This window comes from Mobula hypostoma, chromosome 15 (assembly GCF_963921235.1).
Source record: "Mobula hypostoma chromosome 15, sMobHyp1.1, whole genome shotgun sequence".
Taxonomy (NCBI): Eukaryota; Metazoa; Chordata; class Chondrichthyes; order Myliobatiformes; family Myliobatidae; genus Mobula; species Mobula hypostoma.
The window spans coordinates 5,135,685-5,162,418 of record NC_086111.1 but is presented as its reverse complement, the minus strand read 5'-3'; the positions used below and the strand labels follow the sequence as shown (position 1 = coordinate 5,162,418).

The 26,734-nt window shown below is 44.0% G+C and overlaps 1 protein-coding gene across 4 annotated transcripts in view; it reads left to right on the top strand.

Annotated features, from left to right (window-relative positions):
* The window catches only part of ogg1 (8-oxoguanine DNA glycosylase), a 58,262-nt gene extending 32,276 nt beyond the window's left edge, over positions 1 to 25,986 (top strand). For 3 of the 4 annotated variants that reach the window (XM_063068358.1, XM_063068357.1, XM_063068359.1), the window contains exons 4-8: positions 441 to 620; positions 10,647 to 10,825; positions 11,377 to 11,524; positions 15,960 to 16,009; positions 25,447 to 25,986. In XM_063068358.1, the coding sequence (XP_062924428.1) occupies positions 441 to 620; positions 10,647 to 10,825; positions 11,377 to 11,524; positions 15,960 to 16,009; positions 25,447 to 25,530 (641 nt within the window). In that variant the 3' untranslated portion in view covers positions 25,531 to 25,986. The remainder of the gene's footprint in view (positions 1 to 440; positions 621 to 10,646; positions 10,826 to 11,376; positions 11,525 to 15,959; positions 16,010 to 25,446) is intronic. The other variant, XM_063068360.1, reaches the window with a different exon arrangement.
* Positions 25,987 to 26,734: the final 748 nt, after the last annotated feature.

Here is a 26,734-nt window from a genome sequence, read left to right as displayed (position 1 = left end):
ACCCCCAGTTTTCAAAGACCAGTTAACCTTCTAACCGACTCCCAGTGAACATGCAGGTTTTGTCCAAGGGCACTTCTTTCCTTCCACAGACCGTGGATACTAACCAAATCCCAGTGAACACGTAGGTTTTGTCCAAGAGCACAGACCGTGGATTCTAACCGACTCCCAGTGAGCATGAAGGTTTTGTCCAAGGGCACGGTCTGTGGAAGGAAGCCGGAACACTTGGAGGAAACCCACATGGTCACTGGGAGGACGTATAAACTCCTTGTAGATGACATCAGAGTTGAACCCCAAGCACCAGCGCATTGAGCTGTAGTAGCATTGCGCTAACTGCAATACTACTGTGGTGCCCTGTGGCTTTTGGGCCAGTGTTTTTTCTGAGATCTGCAGTAGTCATAATCTGATTTGTAACCGTGTCTTTGCATCCTCTGTTGTTTCAGGTGTCCGCATTCTGCGACAAGATCCTACAGAATGCCTCTTCTCTTTCATCTGTAGCTCCAACAACCACATCTCGCGCATCGCCGGGATGGTTGAGCGTCTGTGCCACGCCTACGGGGAAAGGCTGTGCCAGCTGGACTCCTGCACCTACCACGCATTCCCCACACTGCAGGTGCTGGCTGGTGAGTGGCAGAGCAGAAAGACAGTCTACTGGCTGGGGAATGGGTCTGAGCATCTGGCCACAGGTTTGTTGGCTTGTAGGGAGGAGTACAGTGAGCTGTGGAGCTGATCTTGTTTGCTGCCTAGTGAGAGCTTGTAGGAGAGGTGTGAATTATGCAAGACCGTGTTGGGTTAGAATCAAAATCAGGTTTATTATCACTGGCATATATTGTGAAATTGTTGTTTATTAGCTGAAATACATTTGGTTAGTTGGCTAAGTCATTACCCCTACTGGGATATAGGCCACGGGCAGCTGCTCACCAGAGCCCTCTGTCCTGGGCCAGTCTTTCAAGGTGTAGCCCACCTAAGACTCTTCCTCTTCCTCTTCCAGGGATGATGTCTTTGGAGCTTCTGTATTTCTGGGTTCTTATGGGATGGGGTTGCTGGCCCCAGGTCCAACTCTACTCCTTTCGCAGACAGGATCGTCCATGGCCGAGCGGCAGTATAGTACCAAAGGAGGATGGTGAGGTAGTGTTCATTGGTTTACGGACCATTCAGAAATCTGATAGTGGAGGGCAAGAAACTGTTCCTAAAATGTAGAATGTGGTTGTTCAGACTCCTGTCCCTCCTCCCTGAAGGTAGTATTAGAAAGACGTGTGTCCAAGATGGTGTGATTCCTCAATAACATATGCTGGCATCTTGAGGCACTGGCTTTTGAAGGTGTTCTCAGTGATGAGCAGGGTGCTGCCCATGATGGGGCTGGCCGAGTTTACAACTCTCTGCAGCTTTTCTTAATCCTGTCCATACCAGGTGATAATGCAACCAGTCAGAATGCTGGGGTCACACAAACAACGGGAATTCTGCAGATGCTGGAAATTCAAGCAACACACATCAAAGTTGCTGGTGAACGCAGCAGGCCAGGCAGCATCTCTAGGAAGAGGTACAGTCGACGTTTCAGGCCGAGACCCTTCGTCAGGAAGAATGCTGGGGTCTTTGGTGATGATATGTATAACAAGTGTCCTAAACTCCTGATGAAGTATAGTCACTGGTGTGCCTTCTTCATGATTACATCAGTGTGTTGGGACCAGGATAGATCCTCAGAGATGTTGACACCAAGGAGATTGAAGCTGCTTAACCTTTCCACTGGAAAGCATGATTAGGATTAGGGCTGGAGTCTTGGCCATTATGTCCTCTAAAGTTAAATAGTCTGTTAACACTTGCTGGTCCAAATTCTTTTTCCCCAAACTGCATCTTTAAACCATTACCACAAGTTAATTATACTGTTCATCCTCACCACCTTGTCCCCTTCCTCCCTCCTTCTGCCCCATGTAATCCGTTTATCAGTGAATTCAGGTCTGGCTCCATGACTGCACTTAGGACATTTCAAAATCCAGTGGTCGAATGGATCCATGGTTCCATTTACTATCAGAGAATGTATACAATATACCAACTGAAACTCTTACTCTCCACAGACATCCATGATACAGAAGAAAAACCCCAAAGAATGAGCATAGAACATAGAATAGTACAGCACAGTACAGGCCTTTTGGCCCACAATGTTGTGCCAACCCTTAAACCCTACCTCCCATATAACCTCCCCACCTTAAATTCCTCCATATACCTGTCTAGTAGTCTCTTAAATTTCACTGGTGTATCTGCCTCCACCACTGACTCAGGCAGTGCATTCCACGCACCAACCACTCTCTGAGTGAAAAACCTTCCTCTAATATCCCCTTGAACTTCCCACCCCTTACCTTAAAGCTATGTCCTCTTATATTCAGCAGTGGTGTCCCTGGGGAAGAGGTGCTAGCTGTCCACTCTATCTATTCCCCTTAACATCTTCCAACATGTCACATTTTTCTAAGGATTTGACTTCATTTTTTCCTACAAGAACCACACCATTCCCTCTGCCTGTCCTTTCCATACAATGTGCGAGCTTGGACGCTAAGTTCCCAGCTATAATCTTCTTTCAGCCATGACAGAAAAATGTTAGAATCCTAAAGCCCCCTCCCACTTCCTATGCACAAGCAGCAGCAAATGCATCAACCCTCCCCCACTCGCCGCAGCAAAAATCATCAGCTCCCCCACCACCCACCATGCAAGGAATAGCAAAGCCCCCGGAGAGACCATGATGTAAAGTCTATCAAAAGCCACTGTTCACCCCAACAGTTTGACATGCCACAGGCTCTTTCTCGCTCTAACAAGGGAGAGAGTGGTATTGTTCCTGCCACAGCGAGAGAGGATACCAAACATTTATACACAATTATATAAGTTTATAGGTGCTGCAATGTTACCCTGTGGATGTTGCATTTCCAAATTATTGAGAATCTGTTCTAATTTGGAAGTCTACAATTTTCCATCATCACCTGTAGATCAAAATCTTGGCAGAGACAACTCATCAATATACAAACCAAAACGAAAGCAGAAAAGGTCTCAGAAGGTCAGGCCACATCAGTGGAGAGAAGAACAGGGCAAAATGTAGCATCTGTTTCTGCTTGCACAGATTATACCTGACCTGCCAATTATTGACCAAGTATGAGGTGGGCAAGGAGAAAGAAGAAAGCAAGTACGTTGGGTTGCTCCCAACCGAAACAAGACAAGGTATTGACACTGAACCTGAATCAGGTTTAACATCACTGGCATATGTCATACAATTTGTTGTTTCACATAGCAGTACATTACAATACATAACAATTTTAAAAATATATAAAGTACACCAAGAAGTATATATATATATAAGTTAAATTGAATAAGTTGTGCAAAAATACTGAGAGAGTGTACATGGGTTCGTTGTCCATTTAGAAATCTGATGGCAGAGTGGAAGAAGCTCACGCGGAAATGCTGAGCATGTGTCTTCAGGCTCCTGTACCTCTTCCCTGATGGTAGCAATGAGAAGTTGGCATGTCCTGGGTGACGGGGGTCCTTCATAATGGATGCTGCATTTTTGAGGCATTGCTTTTTGAAGGTGATATGTCTTCAATGCTCGTGAATTAGTGCCCAAGATGGAGCTGGCCGAATTTATAACTTTCTACAGCTTTTTCTGATCCTGTGCTGTGGCCCTCTGCACCAAACAGTGATGCAACCAGTTAGAATGTTCTCCACAGTACATCTATAGAAATTTGCAAGAGCCTTTACTGACATAGCAATTTTTCTCAAACGCTGAATGAAATATAGCTGCTGCTGTACTTTCTTTGTAACTTCCTCAATATGTTGGATCCAGGATAGATATTTACAGATATTGACACCCATGAATTTGTAACTGCTCACTCTTTCCACTTCTGATCACTCGATAAGTACTGGTATTTTGTTCCCTCGACTTCCCTTCCTGAGGTCCACAATCAATTTCTTGGTCTTACTGACGTTGAGTGCAAGGTTGCTGTTGCGACACCACTCAACAGCTGATCTCTCTCGCTCCTGTACGCCTTTTCGTCACCATCTGAAATTCTGCCAACAATAGTTGTGTCATCAATAAATTCATAGGTGGTGTTTGAGTTGGGCCTAGTCTCATAGTCATGGGTGTAGACAGAGTAGAGCAGTGGGCAAAGCACACATCCTTGAGGTGCAGCAGTGTTGATTGTCAGCGAGGAGGAGATGTTATTTCTGATCCACACTGATTGTGGTCTCCCGGTGAGAAAGTCAAGGATCCACTTGCAGCGGGGAGGTTCAGGAGCCTAGGCTTTGGAGTTTCTTGATTAGAACTGAAGGTATAATTATGTCAAAGCTGAGCTGTAATCAGTAAACAACTGACATAGGTGTTGCTATTGTCCAGGTGGAGGGACTGAGTGGAAAGCCAATGAGATCACATCCACAGTGACGATAGGCAAACTACAGCAGGTCCAGGTCCTTGCTTAGGCAGGAGTTGGTTCTGGCTATAACCAACCTCTCAAAGCACTTCAGGCAGTGATGACCTGCAAACCCTGGCAGGGCAAATTGATTCCATTTTAACATCAATCGGAATTATTTTTTGTTCTTAGTGTTCCGTAGGTCGTACCTGGCCTTCTCACTTTCTCCATCTTTTCTCTCATGTTCCACTGTCCTCTCCTATGAGATACCTTTTTCTTCAGCCCTTTACCTCTTCTGTCCATCCCCTCCCAACTTCTTACTCCACTCCCCCACGCACCCAGCTTCTCCCCTCCGCCATCTTCACCCATCACCTGCCAGCTTGTATTCCCTTCCCCCATCTCCCATCTCCCATCTCCTTATTTTCCCCCTTCCATTCCAGTCCTGATGAAGGGTCTCAGCCTGAAATATTGACTGTTTATTTCTCTCCATAGATGCTGCCTGACCTGCTGAGTTCCTTCAGCATTTTGTGTGTGTTGCTCTGGATTTCCAGCATCTGCAGAATCTCTTGTGATTCTGATTGTCTTCTTCTCCCTGAAGGCACTTCTGCCTGCTTCCTTGCTACCACAAGGTGGTGATATTATATTAGCAAACTACCCATATCAGAAGGAGCAGATTCATTTTCTGTTGGAGACCAGATGCAGTTAATTTAATTTATTTCTTTAGGAACCAGTAACAAGGTATCACTGATGATTTTTCATTGGCCCATGGGTAAATCATGTTTTTATTTGTGGGAGCATGCTTGACATTTTTAATCTTAACATGTGAACTTTAGCTACCGCTGTAACCCTCTCACCATGGCTTGTAATAAACCAGGGTCGTTAGCTAACTCTGGCCATCAGCCCTGTGACTCAGTATTGCATGGGTAAGGATGAGAAAGAAGGCCAGCTTCAATAAGCAACACTGTCTGGGGTCAGGCTCAACCCACCGGGGAAGCTGGGATGTTCCAAGGAGGGAACAAAAATACTGGTGAATGCAAAGTTATCGTTCACCGGGAAATAACAGACCTTAAACCAGCGTAAAATTACAGTGGAGGTATATTTACCAATATTTCAACTTTTACAAACAGTTAATCGAAAAAGAAAAGTAAAAAGACCCATTACAGTTAAACCAGTCTAGGTGTGGCCATTTCTGGAGTAGTTGGGTGCTTCGCTTTACTCACGATGCTGAGCCCACGTCACCAGCCACAATTCGAACTTCCAACTTCCCTCGAACCAGTTATGAACAAACTGGTTAACTCAGAAGTTTTGGCAGTTCCTCCTTAGAACTATTCATATGCACAGACCGCTTCTTACAATGGGGTCTCTCCTTCGGGTGGAGTTCTGCGAGCATCTTCCCTTGTGCTCTGCTCCGCACCCCTTGCCAACAAAGACCCCAAAACCAGACCATTGTCCCTCAGAAATCTGATTCCACCCAGCTCTCTCGAATGTTCCATAGCATCCCATTAGACAGAACGTTACCAAGACAAACCCGATTGGCTGACACAATATTCTTCAGCAGAGCAAACGACTCCTTCTCTTAGCAGAAGCTGAACTAGAGATGAAGCCTAACCAACAGAACACACTTTGTTTGCAGCAAAGCTGCTGAAATAAAATACCTGACAGTATGGCAGTAGAAATGCAATAAAACATGTAACACATAGACAGCTCATTATAACTGGAATTCTGCAGATGCTGGAAATTCAAGCGACACACATCAAGGTTGCTGGTGAACGCAGCAGGCCAGGCAGCATCTCTAGGAAGAGGTACAGTCGATGTTTCAGGCCGAGACCCTTCGTCCTGACGAAGGGGTTCAGATTGATGGATCATTGAGATCTCTTCTGGAGAAGGTGTGACCTGTATAAAAGGGATGGGTTACACCTGAACCCGAGGGGGACCAATAGCCTTGCAGGCAGGTTGGCTAGAGTTGTTCAGGTAGGTTTATGTTAATTTGGCAGGGGGATGGGAACCGGGGTGGCAGTGCTGAAGATGAGGTGGTTGGTTTACAGACAGGCAATGTGCAGCGAGACTCCTAGCACCCCACCCCTTTCTCTGGGTAAACACAACGTATTTGACTGCTACTCTTGTCCGTTGGCAACCCTACCCCCCCACCCCCCCACCCCCGCTGATGACTGATGCGGGGCTGATGACAGAACAAAATTGTAGTCAACAGCATCAGTTGCAGCATAAAAGGTGAACAAAATTGAAAAGGGTGAATACAGGGCTGAAGGTGTTATATTCGAATGCATGCAGTTTGAGGAATACAGTCGATGAACTTGTAGCATAATTGCAGATTGACATGTATAATGTTGTAGGCATCACTGAATCATGGCTGAAAGAAGATTATAGCTGGGAGCTTAATGCCCAAGGCTACACATTGTATCAAAAGGATAGGCAGGAAGGTAGAGGTACAGGATAAACTAGGCCAGGGATCCCCAACCTTTTTTGCACCGCGGACTGATTTATTATTGACAGTATTGTTGTGGACCCGGGGCGGGGGGGTGGGGGAGGGGGAGGGTGGGTAGGGTTGCCAACAGACAAGAGTAGCAGTCAAATACGTTGTGTTTACCTGGAGAAAGACTACCATGACCATGAAGCCTTGCGCGGGCACCTGTGTGCGCATGCGTGACGTGCGCTTTAGTGTACGTGCCAATTTTTTTTCTACAGATTGTTTCTGGCGATTCTGTTCAGTGAAACTACACTGTACATACATTATTTCTATTTTATATAGGCTGTGTATTTATCATATAATTCCTGCTTTTACTATATGTTAGTGTTGTTTGGTGGGTTATTTTTTGGGTCTGGGAATTTGCTTCTTCGCTTTACGCCATTTCGGCATGAAAGGTTTCATAGGAACGCTCTACTGTAGCGGGGGAAATACGGGACAAGGGCGGTCCCTTATGGGACAAACCAATTTAGCCCAATATACAGGATAGTTGGCAACCCTGGGAACAGTGGGGTGGGGTGTTAATCACGACCGGAATATAGGTGATAAGTCAACTATAAATCACTTATCAGTGGCTAATACACTCAATTTTGTTTCTAAAAGGGTTTATCTAACGAATTTAATATTAGACACACAGCACATATTTTCCTCACATGGATATAGTGATAAGTCAATTATAAGTCACTTATAAATCAATTGTATCAGAACATTTTAAGTAATGTTTGGATATTAAACACACAGCACGTATTTTCCCCGTATGAACATATAAAATCATTGCAACACACCAATATCGCTGAATCAGCGGGAGCCCTGGGCTTGTTTCCCTGCAACAAGACGATCCCATCGAGGGGTGATGGGAGACAACGATACTCGAAGGGGGTACCTTATGTCCAGTCTATTCCGCAATTTAGTTTTCGTTGCATTCATTGCTGAAAACCCCAGTTTGCAGAGATATGTTGGAAATGGAAGCAGCATTTTCGTGCTTTCCTGGCTATCTCAGGATATTTAGCCTTGACTTTGATCCAGAATGCCGGTGGAGATGTTATGTCAAACATACTTTTCAGCCCGTCAACATTTGCAAAAATCAAGGAGTTGATTTTCTTCCCGCGCTGAAATGGATGACGCGTGCGTAATGACCTCGCGTGCGTTCAAGCTCAACAGTGGGCGTGACAGGGAATGAGGAAAGGTACAGCTGACTCATATCGCCAAATCATATCATTTCCTCGCGGCAAGGTGGCACAAAATTGCGGCCCGGTGGTTGGGGACCACTGAACTAAGCCATAGTCAGCATGGTTTCCTCAAGGGAAAACCTTGTCTGACAAATCTGTTGGAATTCTTTGAAGAAATAACAGGCAGGATAGACAAAGGGAAATCGGTTGATGTTGTGTACTTGGATTTTCAGAAGGCCTTTGACAAGGTGCCATACATGAGGCTGCTTAACAAGCTATGAACCCCTGGTATTACAGAAAAGATTCTAGTATGGATAAGGCAGTGGCTGATTGGCAGGAGGCAAAGAGTGGAAATAGAGAGAGCCTTTTCTGGTTGGCTGCCTGTGTCCCACAGGGGTCTGTTTTGGGACCGTTTATTTTTACGTTCTATGTCAATGATTTGGATGATGGAATTGATGGCTTTGTTGCAAAGTTTGCAGATATGAAGATGATAGGTAAGGACAGACAGATTAGGAGAATGGGCAAAGAAATGGCAGATGGAATACAGTGCCAGGAAGTGTATGGTCATGCAGTTTTTAGAAGAAAAGAAAGGGTTGACTGTCTTCTAAATGGTGAGAAAATACAAAAATTGAGGTGCAAAGGGACTTAGGGGTCCTTGTACAGGATCTCCTAAAGATTAATTTGCAAGTCAACTCTGTGGTGAGGAAGGCAAAGGTGATGTTAGCATTCATTTTAAGAGGACTGAATATAAGGGCAAAGATGTAATGCTGAGACTTTATAAAGCACTGATGAGGCCTCACAGAGTATTGTGAGCAGATATGGGCCCCTTATCTTAGAAAAAATGTGCTGAAACAGGGGAGTTGTCATAAAAAAGAGTGTTTGATGCCTCTGGGCCTGTTTGCTGGAGCTCAGAAGAATGGGGGGTGAACTAATGGAAACCTATCAAATGGTGAAAGGCCTTGATAGAGTGGATGTAGAGTGGATGTGGAGAGGATGTTTCCTATGGTGGGAGAGTCTAAGACCAGAGGACACAGCCTCAGAATAGAGGGGTGTCCTTTTAGAATGGAGATGAGGAGGAATTTCTTTGTCTTAGAATAGTGAATCTGTGGAATTCGTTGCTATGGGTAGTTGTGAAGGCTAGGTCTTTATGTATATTTAAGGCAGAGTTGGATAGATTTTTGATTGGTCAGGACATGAAGGGGTATGGGGAGAAGGGAGGAGATTGGGGCTGAGAGGAAAATTGGATCAGCAATGACAAAATGGTGGAGCAAACTGTATAGGACAAATGGCCTAATTCTGCTTGTATATCTTCAGGTCTTGTGGTCTTATAAATGTCAGCATATTACTACCCAGAGATTAATTTTGTTTGCTTATTTTATTTAGCTATATTGCCCTTTGAGCCATACCATTCCAACAACCCCATAACCCCAATGTATCCTTAACCTAGTTATGGGACAATTCACAATGACCAATTATCCTACCTGGTGTGTCTTTGGACTGTGGGCGGAAACTGGAGCACCTGGGAAAACCCCACACATTCCACGGAGAGGAAGTACAGAGACTGCTACAGAAAGGTGTTGGAATTGAACTCTGAACCTTGGAACACTCTGAGCTGTAATAGCTAGCCAATACATTAACATGGTGCCCAAATCTTCTTGCAGGAAATCACAGTAAATATGAAGAAACACAATCGAATTAGTGAAAAACCACACACAACACATACAACCTATGTGCAAAAGACAACAACCTACGCAAATACATAAAGATAATAAGCAATAAATATTGAGAACATGATTTGGAGTCCTTGAAACTAAGTCCATAGGTTGTGGGTTTAGTGTTGGGGTGAGTGAAGTTATCCCCTCTGGTTCAACAGTCTAATGGATAAAGGGTAGTAACTTGTTTCTGAATATGGTGATGTGAGTCCTGAATCTCCTGTGCCTCCTTCCTGATGGCAGCAGTGAGAAGAGAGCATGGCCTCTTTTCCTCATTTAAACAGCCTGTGAGGCTACCTAAAGAGATATCTAGCCAATTATAACATCATGGGAACAGGCTGCCCAGAAATCTGAATGTTGTGCTGCATTGGCAATGAATGACCAGACTTCAAAAGTACTTCATTGGTTGTGAGCCAATTGGGAAGGGTTGAGGATGTCAAAGTCACTGTACAAATACAATTTTCTGTTTTAATCACACCGTAAGCCCAACTAGCACCAAAAGGTTCACTGATAGAAGCCCTTTGCTTTCAAACCAGCAATGGAAATTCGGGTGGATACATATGGTGTAAAATCAGTAGTTTAAAAAGCAGTGTACTGTGCACTAAGTTCAATGATTAAAACTTAAAAATAAAAGCAGAAATTGATGGAAAGACACAGATTAGGCAGCTCCTATGAAAACAGAAACATTTAATATTTCAGTTCTGAAGCCTTCAGAAAAAAATTAAAAAGTTGACAAGGAAGAAGGGTTGGTAATGGAGACGGAGTGGAGGGCACAGGCTGAGAATGGAGAGTGGGAATGGGGAAGGATGTTAGCATCAGACTGATGGGGAGGGAAACATGGGATGACAGGTGGCAGTACGAGAGCTGGAGTTAAGTAGTTGATAATAATTTCTTGTGGTCATAGGAAATAATGTGGAAAAAGAGTTACGAAAACTAGGATTTGGATACCGAGCAAAGTTCATCAGCCAGACCGCCAAGATGATACTGGAAAAACATGGCCCTGATTGGCTGAATTCCCTGCGGGAGACATCATATGAGGAAGCAAAGCGTGCCCTGTGCACTTTACCTGGTGTGGGGGCAAAGGTGGGTGGTTTATTGATGAATAGCTCAGTCAGTAGATGGATCTTTAAACCATTTAGCTGAACTGAAAATAATATATTTAATTTTAGAGTAAAACACACAAAATGTTGGAGGAACTCAGCAGGTCAGGCAACATCTAAGCAAAGGAAGAGTCGACGTTTTGGGCCAAGACCTTCTATGATATCAATAGCGACTCTATTCCTCTCCATAGATGCTGCCTGACCTGCTGAGTTCCTCCAGAATGTGTGTTACTCTGAATATACAGCATCTGCAAAATCTCGTGTTTATATTTAATTTTAATTACTTTTAATTTTCTGATGACTCCAATTAACTGAACTTCACTGAAGACTAGGCAAAACGGATGCGCTAATGACATCTTCTTTCACCCTTTTTTTTCTTGGTGTTCACTAAGCTGGGGGATGATAGTGCTGGGTCGTTTTGCTCAGTGTTTTGGACAGGGAGTAAAAACCACATTTGCACAAGCTATCTTTATTGGGCGAGATTCGGGAAACGTTCTTACGTGTACTCTCTTTGTCTCTCATCTCCGGCTCCAGGTGGCTGACTGCATTTGTTTGATGTCTCTGGATAAGCCAGGTGTTATTCCAGTGGACACACATGTCTGGCAGATCACAAAGCGCGATTACCTCTCCCACTTGGGGGCAGGTAAGAAGAGTCTCACTGACAAGGTGTATAGAGAAATTGGTAAGAATTTTATTTATTTAGAGAGTAGGTGGGGAGTAGGTCCTTCCGGCCCCTCAAGCCCCTCAGCCCAGCAACTCCCAGATTCAACACTAGCACAATTTACAATGACCAATTAACCTACTAAACGGTACATCTTTGGACTGTGGGAGGAAACCGGAGCACCCGGAGAAAATCTACACAGCTTGTGGGAAGGATGTACATTGTCCTTACAGATGACATCAGAATTGAACTCCAAACTCTGACACCCAAAGCTTTAATAGAGTTGTGCTAACCATTACGCTACTGTAGAATAAACAGCAATGATTAGTTAACTAGCTTCCATAAATGAGTAGTGTTTTATGAAAATTACTTGAGGTTAATTATTCTTTCTGCCGTAAAATATTGGTATGTATAATCAGGTCAGTAGAATACTTCACTTTGTACTATCGTAGAAAATAGGCTTTTGCCAGTAAATTCCTCCGAGTACAAAGTATTAAACACACTCTACATCAGTGTCAGGATGTTGTACACTCTCAGAGGCAAAGTAGAACACACAATCACTAATGCAGAATCACATACTGCTACTGACCAGGAATGGACTTATGGCCCTTTGTACTTTACACTGTGAAGGATTTTAATGGTAATAGTTGGAAATGCAAACTGTAAATATAATATGTAAGTGGAGAGTATACTGACTGGTTGCATCATGGCCTGTATTGAAACACTAATGCCCTGGAATGGAAAAGTGGTGAAAGCAGCCCAGTCCATCACAGGCAAAGCCCCCCTCACCTTCCACTTAGAGCTCTAGCAATTAGGACATCAACGAGGTGGTCACGGGAGGCAGCGGAGCATCTATAGGATTGCTCCCAGTCAGTGGACTAGGCCGTGGTCAAGGACTTATCTAGGGGTCTGAATAAATAATCCATGGTTGTAGGGGACTGTAGTAAAACAGCTGTAGATGAGTATGTCTCCACAAGATTATTCAGAATCTTCCCCAGACAGAAGCTCTGGATGAATCATGAGATGCAAAATCTGCTGAGACCTGGATCAGAGGCATTCCAGTTTGGTGACCAAGAACATTACAAGAGGTCCAGGTACCATCTTCGATAAGCCATCTCATAGACGACGTGGCAGTTCCGGACCAAACTTGAATTGATGAAGGATGTTTAGCAGTCATGGCAGGGCTTGAATACTAACACCTCTCATAAAGTTAAATCAAGCAACATCAGTGACACAAGAGCTTCACTTCCTGATGAGCTCAATACCTTCTTATGCTCACTTTGACTATCAAAATATAGAGGGGCCATCACGAAGTCCCACAGTCCCCAACGATCCTGTGATTTCAGTCTCTGTAGCCAATGTGCAAACAGCCTTCAGCAGGATGAGCCCATGAGAAGCATCCAGCCTTGATGGGGTACCTGGCCAAGTATTAAAAACCTATGCTGATCAACTAGCTAGTGTGTTCACTGAGATCTTTAACCTCTCACTTTGGCAATGTGTGGTACCCACCTACTTCAAGCAGGCTTCAGTTATACAGGTGCCCAAGAAGAGCAAGGTGACTTGCCTCAATGACCAGTACCCAGTAGCACTTACACCCACAGTGATGAAGTGTTTTGAGAGGTTTGTGATGAAACGTATCAACTCCTGCCTGAGAAGTGACTTAGATCCATTCCAATTTGCTAACCGGAGCAACAGATCCACAGCAGGTGCCATCTTGTTGGCTCGTCACTCAACCCTGGGACATCTGAACAACAAAAGTGCAGACTTCAGGATGATCTTACTGAACTACAGCTCAGCTTTCAATACGACCATCCCTTCAAGACTAATCAATAAGCTCCAAGACCTTGGCCTTGATGCATCCTCGTGTAATTGGATCTTCGACTTCCTCAGTTGCAAACCCCAATCAGTTCAGATTGGCAACAACTTCTCCTGCACAATCTCCATCAGGCTGTGTGCTTAACCCTCTGCTCTACTTGCTGTACACTTATGACTGTGTGGCTAGGCACATCTCCAATGCCATATTCAGATTTATGGATGACACCACTGTTGTAGGCCGAATCAAAGATGGTGTTGAATCAGCGTGTAGGAGGGAGGTTGAAAAGTTGTCTGAAAGGTGTCATAACAACAACCTCTTACTCAATGTTAGCAATGCAAAAGACTTGAAAAGGAAAACGGAGGTCTATGAGCCATTCCTCATTGGAAGATCAGAGGTGGAGACAGTCAGCAACTTTAAGTTCCTAGGTGTTTGTATTTCAGAGGACCTGTGCTGAGCCCAGCACATAAGAGCAGTTACAAAGAAAGCACAGCAGCACCCCTAGTTGCTTAGGGGTTTATGGAGACTCGGCATGATAGCTAAAGCTTTGACAAACTTCTATCAATGTGTTGTGGAGAGTATATTGACTAGCTGCATCACAGCCTGGTGTGGAAACATCAAAGCCCTTGAAAAGGAAACTCCTACAAAAAGTAGTGGATATGGCCCAGTCCCTCATGGGTAAAGCCCTCCCAACCATTGAGCACATCTACGTGAAATGCTGTCACAGGAAAGCAATATCCATTATCAGGGACCCCCACTACCCAGGTCATGTTTTCTTTTTGCTGCTGCCTTCAGGAAGAAGGTACAATTGCCTCAGGACTCACACCACCAGGTTCAGACTCAACTATCAGGTTCTTGAACCAAAGGGGATAACTACCCTTACTCCATCATTGAAATGTCCCCACAACAAATGGACTCACTTTCAACAATTCTTCATCTCACATTCTTGATACTTATTGCTTATTTATTTATTATTATTCTTTCCCTTTGTATTTGCAGTTTTTTGTCTTCTGCATTCTGGCTGAACTTTAAATTGGGTGGTTTTTCATTGATTCTGTTATGGTTATTATTCTATAGATTTATTAAGTATGCCCACAAGAAAATGAATCTCAGAGTTGTATATGGTGACATATATACATATTTTGATCATAAAATTTACTTTGAACTTTGAGCACATTTACATTAAGCTCTGCCGCAAAAGAAAGCAGCATCTGACATTGATAGGATGCAAAACTAGGCTGAGAAGTGGCAGATGGAGTTCAACCGAGATAAGTGGGAGGTGGTTCATTTTGGTAGGTCAAATATGATGGCAGGGTATAGCATTAATGGTAAGACTCTTGGCAGTGTAGAGGATCAGAGGGATCTTGAGGTCTGAGTCCATAGGACACTCAAAGCTGCTGTGCAAGTTGACTCTGTGGTTAAGAAAGCATACAATGCATTGGCCTTCAACAATCATGGGATTGAGTTTAAGAGCCGAGAGGTAATGTTGCAGCTAAATAGGACCCTGGTCAGACCCCACTTGGAATGCTGTGCTTAATTCTGGTCGCCTCACTACAGGAAGGACATGGAAACTATAGAAAGGGTGCAGAGGAGATTTACAAGGATGTTGCCTGGATTGGGGAGCATGCCTTATGAGAATAGGTTGAGCAAACTCGGCCTTTTCTCCTTGGAGTGACGGAGGATGAGCAGTGACCTGATAGATATGTTCCATTGTGTGGATAGTCAGAGGCTTTTTCCCAGGGCTGGGATGGCTAGCATGAGGGGGCATAGTTTTAAGTTGCTTGGAAGTAGGTATAGAGGAGTTGTCAGGGGTAAGTTTTTTACTCTAGAGAGTGGTGTGTGCGTGGAATGAGCTGCTGGCGGGGTGGTGGAGGCGGAAACGATAGGGTCTTTTAAGAGACTCCTGGATGGCTACATGGAGCTTAGAAAAATAGAGGGCTATGGGTAACCCCAGGTAGTTCTAAGGTAGGACCATGTTTGGCACAGTTTTGTGGGCCAAAGGGCCTGTATTGTGCTGTAGGTTTTCTATGTTTCTGTCAAGGACCCCCACTATCCAGGCCATGCTCTCTTCTCGCTGCTGCCATTGGGAAAGAGGTACATTAGGTTCCAAGCCACCAGCTTGGGGTACAGTTATTGTTGTCTGGGGCGTGGTGTCAGGATTGGTCTCCTTTCAGATTAACTAGGTCACGATATGAACGTTCCTGACTCGACCCTTGTTTTTCACGAGGCCGAGTGGCTAGCTCGACGCTCAGCCCGGCACGGATGAAAAGCGTGCTCGGGGGGGGGGGGGGGGCTGGACTTGGATTTGAACTCTGGAGCCTTCGCTCCAGATACCGGTACTGATGCCATTGTGCTACCAGCTGCCCAATTCTGAGTTGATTTTACAACTTAGAGGCTCACTTTCAAGTACTCTACAACTCATGTTCTCAGTATTATTTACTTATTTTTTAATTTTCACAATTTCTCTTACTTTGCCCATTGGTTGGTGGTCAGTCTTTGTCTATGTATAGTTTTCAAAAACCCTATTGCACTTATTTATTATCCCGAAAATGCCAACAAGAAAGTGAGCTTCTAGATAGTATATGGTAGCATATATGTACTTTGATAATAAATTTACTTTGACTTTCTGTATTTTTATTTCAGGTGACTTTTATCGCAGCCTTTGGGGTCCTTTTGCTGGCTGGGCACACTCTGTGAGTAATACAAATATAGCATTCACAAAAGACCGTGGTAGAAGAGACACAAAGGGAGAATATGAAAAAACTACTTTTTGTTACTAAAAAAATACTGCTTAAATCTTATCCTCAGCCAGGAGCGTTAAGTAGGCAACACATTGGTGTACTGATCTGAAATTTAGTCTTAATTGAAAGCAGCATTCCACCAACAGCTGCTGCATTGGATAACAGAAGATGAATTTCAAGACAATAAGATCAATGACCTCCACCTGTGTAAATGAGACCTCAATTAGAGGAGTGAAGGGGAGTGAAGGGGAGCTCACCATATTAAAAGCAAAAGACAGTATGTAGGGTTTCCCTTATTCAAGAAAGGGAGTAGAGATAGCCCAGGAAATTATAGACCAGTGAGTCTTTCTTCAGTGCTTGGTAAGTTGATGGAGAAGATCCTGAGAGGCAGGATTTATGAACATTTGGAGAGCCATAATAGATTAGGAATAGTCAGTATGGCTTTGTCAAAAGCAGGTCATGCCTGACGAGCCTGACTGAATTTTTTGAGGATGTGACTAAACACATTGATGAAGGTAGAATGGTAGATGTAGTGTATATGGATTTCAGCAAGGGATTTGATAAGGTACCCCTTGCAAGGCTTATTGAGAAAGTAAGGAGACATGGGATCCAAGGGGACCTTTCTTTGTGGATCCAGAATTGGCTTGCCCACAGAAGGCAAAGAGTGGTTGTAGACCGGTCATATCCTGCATGGAGGTTGGTGACCAATGGTGTGCCTCAGAGATCTGTTCTGGGACCCCTTCTCTTCGTGATGTTTATAAATGATCTGGATGAGGAAGTGGAGGGATGGGTTAGTAAGTTTGAGGATGACACAAAGGTTGGGGGTGTTGTGGATAGTGTGGAGGGCTGTCAAAGGTTACAGCAGGATATTGATAGGATACAAAACTGGGCTGAGAAGTGGCAGATGGAGTTCAACCCAGATAAATGTGAGATGGTTCATTTTGGTAGGTCAAATACGATGGCAGAATATAGTATTAATGGTAAGACTCTTGGCAGTGTGGAGGATCAGAGGGATTTTGAGGTCCGAGTCCAAAGGACACTTAAAGCTGCTGCGCAGGTTGACTGTGTGATTAAGAAGGTGTACGGTGCATTGGCCTTCATCAATCGTGGGATTGAGTTCATGAGCCAAGAGGTAATGTTACAGCTATATAGGACCCTGGTCAGACCCTACTTGGAATACTGTGCTCAGTTCTGGTCACCTCACTACAGGAAGGATGTGGAAACCATAGAAAGGGTGCAGAGGAGACTTACAAGGATGTTTTCTGGATTGGGGAGCATGCCTTACGAGAATAGGTTGAGTGAACTTAGTCTCTTCTTCTTGGAGCGACAGAGGATGAGAGGTGACCTGATCGAGGTGTATAAGATGATGGGAGGCATTGATTGTGTGGATAGTCAGAGGCTTTTTCCCAGGGCTGAAATGACTAACATGTGAGGGCACAGTTTTAAGGTGCTTGGAAGTAGGTACAGAAGAGATGTCAGGGATAAGTTTTTTACACAGAGAGTGGTGTGAGCATGGAATGGGCTACCAGGGATGGTGGTGGAGGTGGATACAATAGGGTCTTTTAAGACTCTCCTGGATAGGTACATGGAGCTCAGAAAAATAGAAGGCTATGGGTAACCTGAGGTAATTTCTAAAGTAAGTACATGTTTGGCACAGCTTAGTGGGCCGAAGGGCCTGTATTGTGCTGTAGGTTTTCTATGTTTCTATGATTTAGAGGGTGTACAACTTCAGTTTAGTAGGTACGTGGCAGAATGAGCAAACAGACATGTGATGACTTGAACGTTTGCAGTACTATTGACAGAACGCTTCAGATTACAAAGATTAAAATAATGAAAGGATGGGAAAGACGGGAAGAATGTTCCCAGTGTCAGAGAGCTGTTGGACAAGAGTCCACAGAATTGAGATATTAGGATGATAGAGCAAAGAGCAAAACTAACTTTTTTTACATCCTAAATCACATTGTGGGCTAAATGGTAGAGGCTGAATCTGTTATAATTTTGGATTAGATCTGTTAAAAATTTGATACAGATTAGATGGGCATGATTCTGCTCTGTAGTGCTCTATGACTATTATGTTGGAAAGAAAGAATAAGGGGCCATGGGGAAAGGCTGTAGGAGGGGTGATTTAGGTTGACTTTTTTGAGAGGAGGATAAACTTATTTTATTTTCCTACAATAGCCACAGCCGTCAGTGGCAATGAATTTCACAGATTTAGTCAGAGGATGATGAAGTTGATAGGTTCAGAGCGCCAAAAGTTACGGGGAGAAGGCAGGAGAATGGGGTTGAGAGGGATAATAAATGAGCCATGGTGGAATGGAGTTGATGGGCCCAACGGCCTGACTCTGCTTCTGTGCCTTATGGTTTTATGGTTTTATGGAAATGGACATCACCAGCAAGGATTGCCCTTAATGCTTACCTCACATTGCTTTAGGGAAGATGGTGCAGAGTTGCCTCTTTTGCATTATTGCAGTGTTTCTGGTGCAGGTGTTCCTACAGGCTGTTGAGCAGGGTGTTCTTGAATTTTGGCCCAATTATAATGAAGAAATGTTGACGTACTTCCATGTTAAGATAATCTGTGATTTCGAGTGGGGTGGATTTGCAGGTGGTGACATAGCAGTGCATCTCTTGCCCTTCTTGATGGAAGAGGTTCTGGGTCTGTGTGGTTCTGTGGAAGAGGGAGTCTGTGTTTGGAATTGTCTGTGAGATACAGGCAGCATTGTCTGCCCTCCTTCCTCACAACATTCCCTACATGGGCATCACAGTAGTATCACAGTTATCATGGCGCTATTACAGTTCGAGGCATTAGAGTTTTGAGCTCAATCCTCTGTAGTGAATCTCTGTACGTCCTCTCTGGATGCTCTGGTTCCCTTCCACAGCCCAAAGATGTACCAGGTTGGTTAATTGGTCATTGTAAATTGTCCCGTGAATAGGTTAGGGTTAAATCGGGGTTGTTGGGGGCTGATGACTCAAAGGGCCAGAAGATTCTATTCCACACAGTAACTCAGAATAAAAAATAAATTAAGACATGCAAAGAGGTCTTTAAGCCCATTGAGACCATACTGCTCTGTGGAATTCATTGCCACTGGTGGCTATGGAGGGCACGTTTATGCTCTGTGGCCATTTTATTAGGTGCACCTGTTTACCTGTTTGTCAATGCAAATATACCGTATAATCAGCCAATCATGTGGCAGCAACTCGGTGCATAAAAGCATGCAGACATGGTCAAGAGGTTCATTTGTTGTTCAGACCTGACATCGGAATGGTGAAGGGATCTTAGTGACTTTGGCTGTGGAATTATTGCTGGTGCCAAATGGGATGGTTTGAGTATCTCAGAAATTGCTGATCTGAGATTTTCCTGTTCAGCAATCTCTTGAGATTATAGAGAATGGTGTGCAAAACAAAAAAAATAAATAAATTCCAGTAAGCAGTTCTGTGGGTGAGAGAGGTGAGAGGAGAATGGCAAGACTAGTTCAAATCGACAGGGAGGTGACAGTAACTCAGTAACCACACGTCACAACAGTGGTGTGTAGACTAATATCTCTCAATGCACAAGTCAAACCTTGAAGTGGAAGAGCTACAGTAGCAGAACATCACGAATGAACACAGGAGGCACCTAATAAAGTGGCCACTGATTGTACATATCCTCTGCACTATAATATGATTGCTGGGTCTCTGATACTATAGTGGGGAGAGATGATGCAACTGAAGTTAAAGGTTGTGCATTAATTGAAGGGTTCAGTTCAAACTCGTCCATTGGTCGTGGTCGACAATGGATGTTACATCCCAGCTATCAAACACAAGCCAGGGCAGTACGATACAGAGAGGAAGAAGCTAAAAGCTTTGGCAAGTAAGGTGAAAATAAATCCAAAGGGTTTCTACAGTTATGTTAATAGCAAAAGGATAGTGAGGGATAAAATTGGTCCCTTAGAGAATCAGAGTAGATGGCTATGTGCGGAGCCAAAAGAGATGGGGGAGATTTTGAACAATTTCTTTTCTTCAGTATTCACTAAGGAGAAGGATATTGAATTGTGTAAGGTAAAGGAAACAAGAAGGGTAGTTATGGAAAGTATGACGATTAATGAAGAGGAAGTACTGGCGTAAGGAATATAAAAGTGGATAAGTCTCCAGGTCCTGACAGGATATTCCCTAGGACCTTGAGGGAAGTTAGTGTGGAAATAGCAGGGGCTCTGACAGAAATATTTCAAATGTCATTAGAAACGGGGATGGTGCCGGAGGATTGGCGTATTGCTCATGTAGTTCCATTGTTTAAAAAGGGTTCTAAGAGTAAACTTAGCAATTATTGGCCTGTGAGTTTGACGTCAGTGGTGGGTAAATTGATGGAAATTATTCTTAGAGATGGTATATATAATTATCTGGATAGACAGGGTCTGATTAGGAACAGTCAACATGGATTTGTGCGTGGTAGGTCATGTTTGTGACAAATCTTATTGAAATTTTTGATGAGGTTACTAGAAAAGTTGACGAGGGTAAAGCGGTGGATGTTGTCTATATGGACTTCAGTAAGGCTTTTGACAAGGTTCCACATGGAAGGTTAGTTAGGAAGGTTCAATCGTTAGGCATTAATATTGAAGTAGTAAAATGGATTCAGCAGTAGCTAGATGGGAGACGCCAGAGAGTAGTGGTGGATAACTGTGTGTCAGATTGGAGGAGGGTGTGTAGCGGTGTGCCTCAGGGATCTGTACTGGGTCCAATGTTGTTTGTCATATATATAAATGATCTAGATGATGGGGTGGTAAGTTGGATTAATAAATATGCAGATGATACTAAGATAGGTGGTGTTGTGGATATTGAAGTAGGTTTTCAAAGCTTGCAGAGATTTAGGCCAGTTAGAAGAGTGGGCTGAAAGCTGGCAGATGGAGTTTAATGCTGAAAAATGTGAGGTGCTACATTTTGGTAGGACTAATCAAAATAAGACATACATGGTAAATGGTAGCGCATTGAAGAATGCTGTAGAACGGAGGGATCTAGGAATAATGGTGCATAGTTCCCTGAAGGTGGAATCTCATGTGGATAGGGTAGTGAAGAAAGCTTTTGGTATGCTGGCCTTTATTAATCAGAGCATGAGTATAGGAGTTGGGATGTAATGTTGAAATTGTATAAGCATTGGTAAGGCCAAATTTGGAGTATTGTGTACAGTTCTGGTCACCGAATTATAGGAAAGATGTCAATAAAATTGAGAGAGTACAGAGGAGGTTTACTAAAATGTTGCCTGGGTTTCATCTCCTAAGTTACAGAGAAAGGTTGAACAAGTTAGGTCTTTATTCTTTGGAGCGTAGAAGGTTGAGAGGGGACTTGATAGAAGTGTTTAAAATTATGAGGGGGATTAATAGAGTTGACGTGGATAGGCTTTTTCCATTGAGAGTAGGGGAGATTCAAACAAGAGGACATGAGTTGAGAGTTAAAGGGCAAAAGTTTAGGGGTAACATGAGGGGGAACTTCTTTACTCAGAGAGTGGTAGCTGTGTGGAACGAGCTTCCAGCAGAAGTGGTTGAGGCAAGTTCGATGTTGTCGTTTAAAGTTAAGTTGGATAGATATATGGACAGGAAAGGAATGGAGGGTTATGGGCTGAGTGCAGGTCGGTGGGACTAGGTGAGAGTAAGAGTTCGGTATGGACTAGAAGGGCCGAGATGGCCTGTTTCCATGCTGTAATTGTTATATGGTTATATAGTACAATACGGAGAGCAAGCTAGCCAGGACAGTACGATACGGAGAGATCTTAAAACAAAGGAGCAAAAGTCGGCCATTCGGCCCATCGAGTCTGCTCCACCATTTTATCATGAGCTGATCCATTCTCCCATTTAGTTCCACTCCCCGCCTTCTCACCATAACCTTTGATGCCCTGGCTACTCAGATACCTATCAATCTCTGCCTTAAATACACCCAATGACTTGGCCTCCTCTGCCGCCCGTGGCAACAAATTCCACAGATTCATCACCCTCTGACTAAAAAAATTTCTTTGCATTTCTGTTCTGAATGGGCACCCTTCAATCCTTAAGTCATGCCCTCTCATACTAGACTCCCCCATCATGGGAAACAACTTTGCCACATCCACTCTGTCCATGCCTTTCAAAATTCGAAATGTTTCTATGAGGTCTCCCCTCATTCTTCTAAACTTCAAGGAATACAGTCCAAGAGCGGACAAATATTCCTCATATGTTAACCCTCTCATTCCCGGAATCATTCTAGTGAACCTTCTCTGTCCCCTCTCCAACGTCAGCACATCCTTTCTTAAATAAGGAGACCAAAACTGCCCACAGTACTCCAAGTGAGGTCTCACCAGCGCCTTATAGAGCCTCAACATCACATCCCTGCTCCTATACTCTATTCCTCTAGAAATGAATGCCAACATTGCATTCACCTTCTTCACCACCGACTCAACCTGGAAGTTAACCTTAAGGGTATCCTGTACGAGGACTCTCAAGTCCCGTTGCATCTCAGAACTTTGAATTCTCTCCCCATTTAAATAATAGTCTTCCTGTTTATTTCTTCTGCCAAAGTGCATAACCATACACTTTCCAACATTGTATTTCATTTGCCACATCTTTGCCCATTCTTCCAATCTATCCAAGTCTCTCTGCAGACTGTCTGTTTCCTCAGCACTACCGGCCCCTCCACCTATCTTCGTATCGTCAGCAAACTTCGCCACAAAGCAATCTGTTCCATAATCCAAATCGTTGATGTGCAATGTAAAAAGAAGCAGCCCCAACACGGACCCCTGTGGAACACCACTGGTAACCGGTAGCCAACCAGAATAGGATCCCTTTATTCCCACTCTCTGTTTCCTGCCAATCAGCCAATGCTCTATCCACGTGTGTAACTTTCCCGTAATTCCATGGGCTCTTATCTTGTTAAGTAGCCTCATGTGTGGCACCTTGTCAAAGGCCTTCTGAAAATCCAAATATACAACGTCTACTGCATCTCCCTTGTCTAGCCTACTTGTAATTTCCTCAAAAAATTGTAATAGGTTTGTCAGGCAGGATTTTCCTTTAAGGAATCCATGCTGAGTTCTGCCTATTTTGTCATATGCCTCCAGGTACTCTGTAACCTCATCCTTGACAATCGACTCCAACAACTTCCCAACCACTGATGTCAAGCTAACAGGTCTATAATTTCCTTTTTGCTTCCTTGCCCCCTTCTTAAATAGCGGAATGACATTTGCAATCTTCCAGTCCTCCGGAACCATGCCAGAATCTATCGACTTTTGAAAGATTGTCGCTAATGCCTCCGCAATCTCCACAGCTACTTCCTTCAGAACATGAAGGTGCATTCCATCTGGTCCAGGAGATTTATCTACCTTTAGACTACTCAGTTTCCTGAGTACTTTCTCTGTCGTAATTATGACTGTGCACACTTCTCTTCCCTGCCACCCTTGAGTGTCCGGTATACTGCTGATGTCTTCCTCAGTGAAGACTGATGCAAAATACTCATTCAGTTCCTCTGCCATCTCCTTACCTCCCATTACAATTTCTCCAGCATCATTTTCTATCGGTCCTATATCTGCTCTCACCTGTCTTTTACTCTTTATATACTTGAAAAAGCTTTTAGTATCCTCCTTGATATTATTTGCTAGCTTCCTTTCATAGTTGATCTTTTCCCTCTTAATGACCTTCTTAGTTTCCTTTTGTAAGCTTTTAAAAACTTCCCTATCCTCTGCCTTCCCACTAATTTTTGCTTCCTTGTATGCCCTCTTCTTTGCTTTAACTTTGGCTTTGACTCCTCTTGTCAACCACAGTTCCATCCTTTTTCCATTCCAAAATTTCTTATTTGGAATATACCTGTCTTGCACCTTCCTCACTTCTTGCATAAACTCCAGCCACTGCTGCTCTGCCGTCCTTCCCGCCAATGTCCCTTTCCAGTCAACTTTGGCCAGTTCCTCTCTCATGCCACTGTAATTTCCTTTACTCCACTGAAATACCGACACATCAGATTTCGGCTTCTCTTTTTCAAATGTCACAGTGAACTCAATCATGTTATGATCACTGCCTCCTAAGGATTCCTTCACCTCAATCTCTCTAATACAAAGAGCAAGCTGGCCAGGACAGTACGATACGGAGAGGAAGCTGGCCAGGGCAGTACGATACGGAGAGCAAACTGGCGAGGGCAGTACGATACAGAGAGCAAGCTGGCCAGGACAGTACGATACGGAGAGCAAGCTGGCCAGGACAGTACGATACGGAGAGCAAACTGGCCAGGACAGTACGATACGGAGAGCAAGCTGGCCAGGACAGTACGATACGGAGAGCAAGCTGGCCAGGACAGTACGATACGGAGAGCAAGCTGGCCAGGGCAGTACGATACAGAGAGCAAACTGGCCAGGGCAGTACGATACGGAGAGCAAGCTGGCCAGGGCAGTACGATACGGAGAGCAAACTGGCCAGGGCAGTACGATACGGAGAGCAAGCTGGCCAGGGCAGTACGATACAGAGAGCAAGCTGGCCAGGGCAGTACGATACAGAGAGCAAGCTGGCCAGGGCAGTACGATACGGAGAGCAAGCTGGCCAGGACAGTACGATACGGAGAGCAAGCTGGCCAGGACAGTACGATACGGAGAGCAAGCTGGCCAGGGCAGTACGATATGGAGAGCAAGCTGGCCGGGGCAGTACGATACAGAGAGCAAACTGGCCAGGGCAGCAGGCTCCCCCTCTCCGTGCAGTCGATGAATCCAGAAGAACAGTAGAGTCGAATACAGTTTGGCATCAGTGGTGTTGCCAGTCAATGTTGAACTGGCTTAGGGAATCCAATGCCAGACCCTTCCTCTTGGAGTTTACTCCTGGTGCCTGTTCCAAGAGTGGGTATAGCCTCTCGGTAGCAGAGGTTTGAAATCCAAGTTTTCCTTCTAGATGCCAAGCACAACTGATGAGCCCCATCTGCCCAAAACAACAGGTTTTAAGGTGGCAATAACCCAGCTTTGCCCCTTTTCCTGCCTGTAGAAACGGGTTTTCTGGGCTAAGTGGCTAAGCGCCATGTGAAGGCCAGGAGCTGGACTTGGCTGTCAGAGGCTGTTTGAGACACATGCCATTTAATACACTACGGACTGTAGTTGGAGCTTATCCCCACTACCTCCCCCGGCCATGACAACTTTAAGGAACCAGGTTCAGATAGAATATCTGAATATCAGATAGAATATAAAAGTTGTTTGCATAAAAGAATGTGTCTGAGATGAATCTGCTCTGTAATTTATGACGATTCACACACATACCTGGTTCATCCAATGGTGCAAGATCAGAGGGTAGCAATTATAAAGATTGGATAATTTCCTGGCAGCAACCTAAGTACAGCTTAGAGAGTGAGCATTGACAGCTTCCTGTCAGTGCTAAGGGTGCTTTCTTCACCTTTCAACACTGAATCATTTGTACTCTTTATCCTAGGTTCTCTTTTCAGCAGACTTAAAGAAGTTCCAAGTATACAAGTCCAAGCAAGAGCGGCAACAGGATAATAACACCAGCAGTTGACAGCAGAACTTACTGGAGAATAACACTTTATAGTCTACACTGATCATATTCTTGTAACTGGGTCTGTGGAACCATTGTCAACATTTCTTGGTTTCTCATACTCTGTCACCTCAGTCGGAGATTTATGAAGTAGTGCACTACCTGCGGTGTTATCCTTTAGGCTAGAAACAACTGAGGCTGATGGATATATGAGGTACCTTACGGAAGGAGATGGCAGGTAAGATCCATGTCCTGGCCAATATTTATCCCTCGCTCACCAACACTATAACAGGTTATCTGGATCACATCAAATTACTGTTTGTGGGAGCTTGGTCTGTCTCTAACTTGTTTACTGTAGTGAGCACAATTTAGAAATACTTCACCTACTCTAAAATACTTTAACAACAGGAATTCTGCAGATGCTGGAAATTCAAGCAACATACATCAAAGTTGCTGGTGAACGCAGCAGGCCAGGCAGCATCTATAGGAAGAAGCGCAGTCGACGTTTCAGGCCGAGACCCTTTGTCAGGACTAACTGAAGGAAGGTTAGTCCTGACGAAGGGTCTCGGCCTGAAACGTCGACTGCGCTTCTTCCTATAGATGCTGCCTGGCCTGCTGCGTTCACCAGCAACTTTGATCTAAAATACTTTGCTGTTCTTTTTGAAAACAGAGATCCCTCCTACTGGTCTGTGTTGTATAGGAGGTTCCACAAGCATTGATGTGACTGTGATGGCCAGTCAGCTTTATAGAACATAGAAAACCTACAGAACTATCATCATTGAGAGTGCGATACTTATTAGTCAGCACCATGGTGAAAACTTCTGTAAGGCTGGGTGATACTACCTCTTGCGGTCTTCTGGGACAATAAATGAAGGTAAAGTTAATACCTCTGATAGCGCAGCACTGTCTCAGTTGTGCACTGGATTATAAATCGCAATTTTGTGTTCATGTCGTTTAACTAAACCTCCATGTAATTGTAACTATCAGACCAAGTAATCAACTGAGAATTCGTGGAGAACAGGTCTATCTGGTGATGAATTTTAAACATCTGTGCTCAGAGGGATTTCATAAATGCATTTGTCCTAAAACTGATACAATTTTAAATTTTTTTTTTGTAACTCTAATAAAAAGTGATGGTGATTAATACCTGACTAAATCAATTATTTGCAGACCACAAAGAATGTAATTAGAGATTGACATTTAGTTAAGGAATTTAGGGAGAATA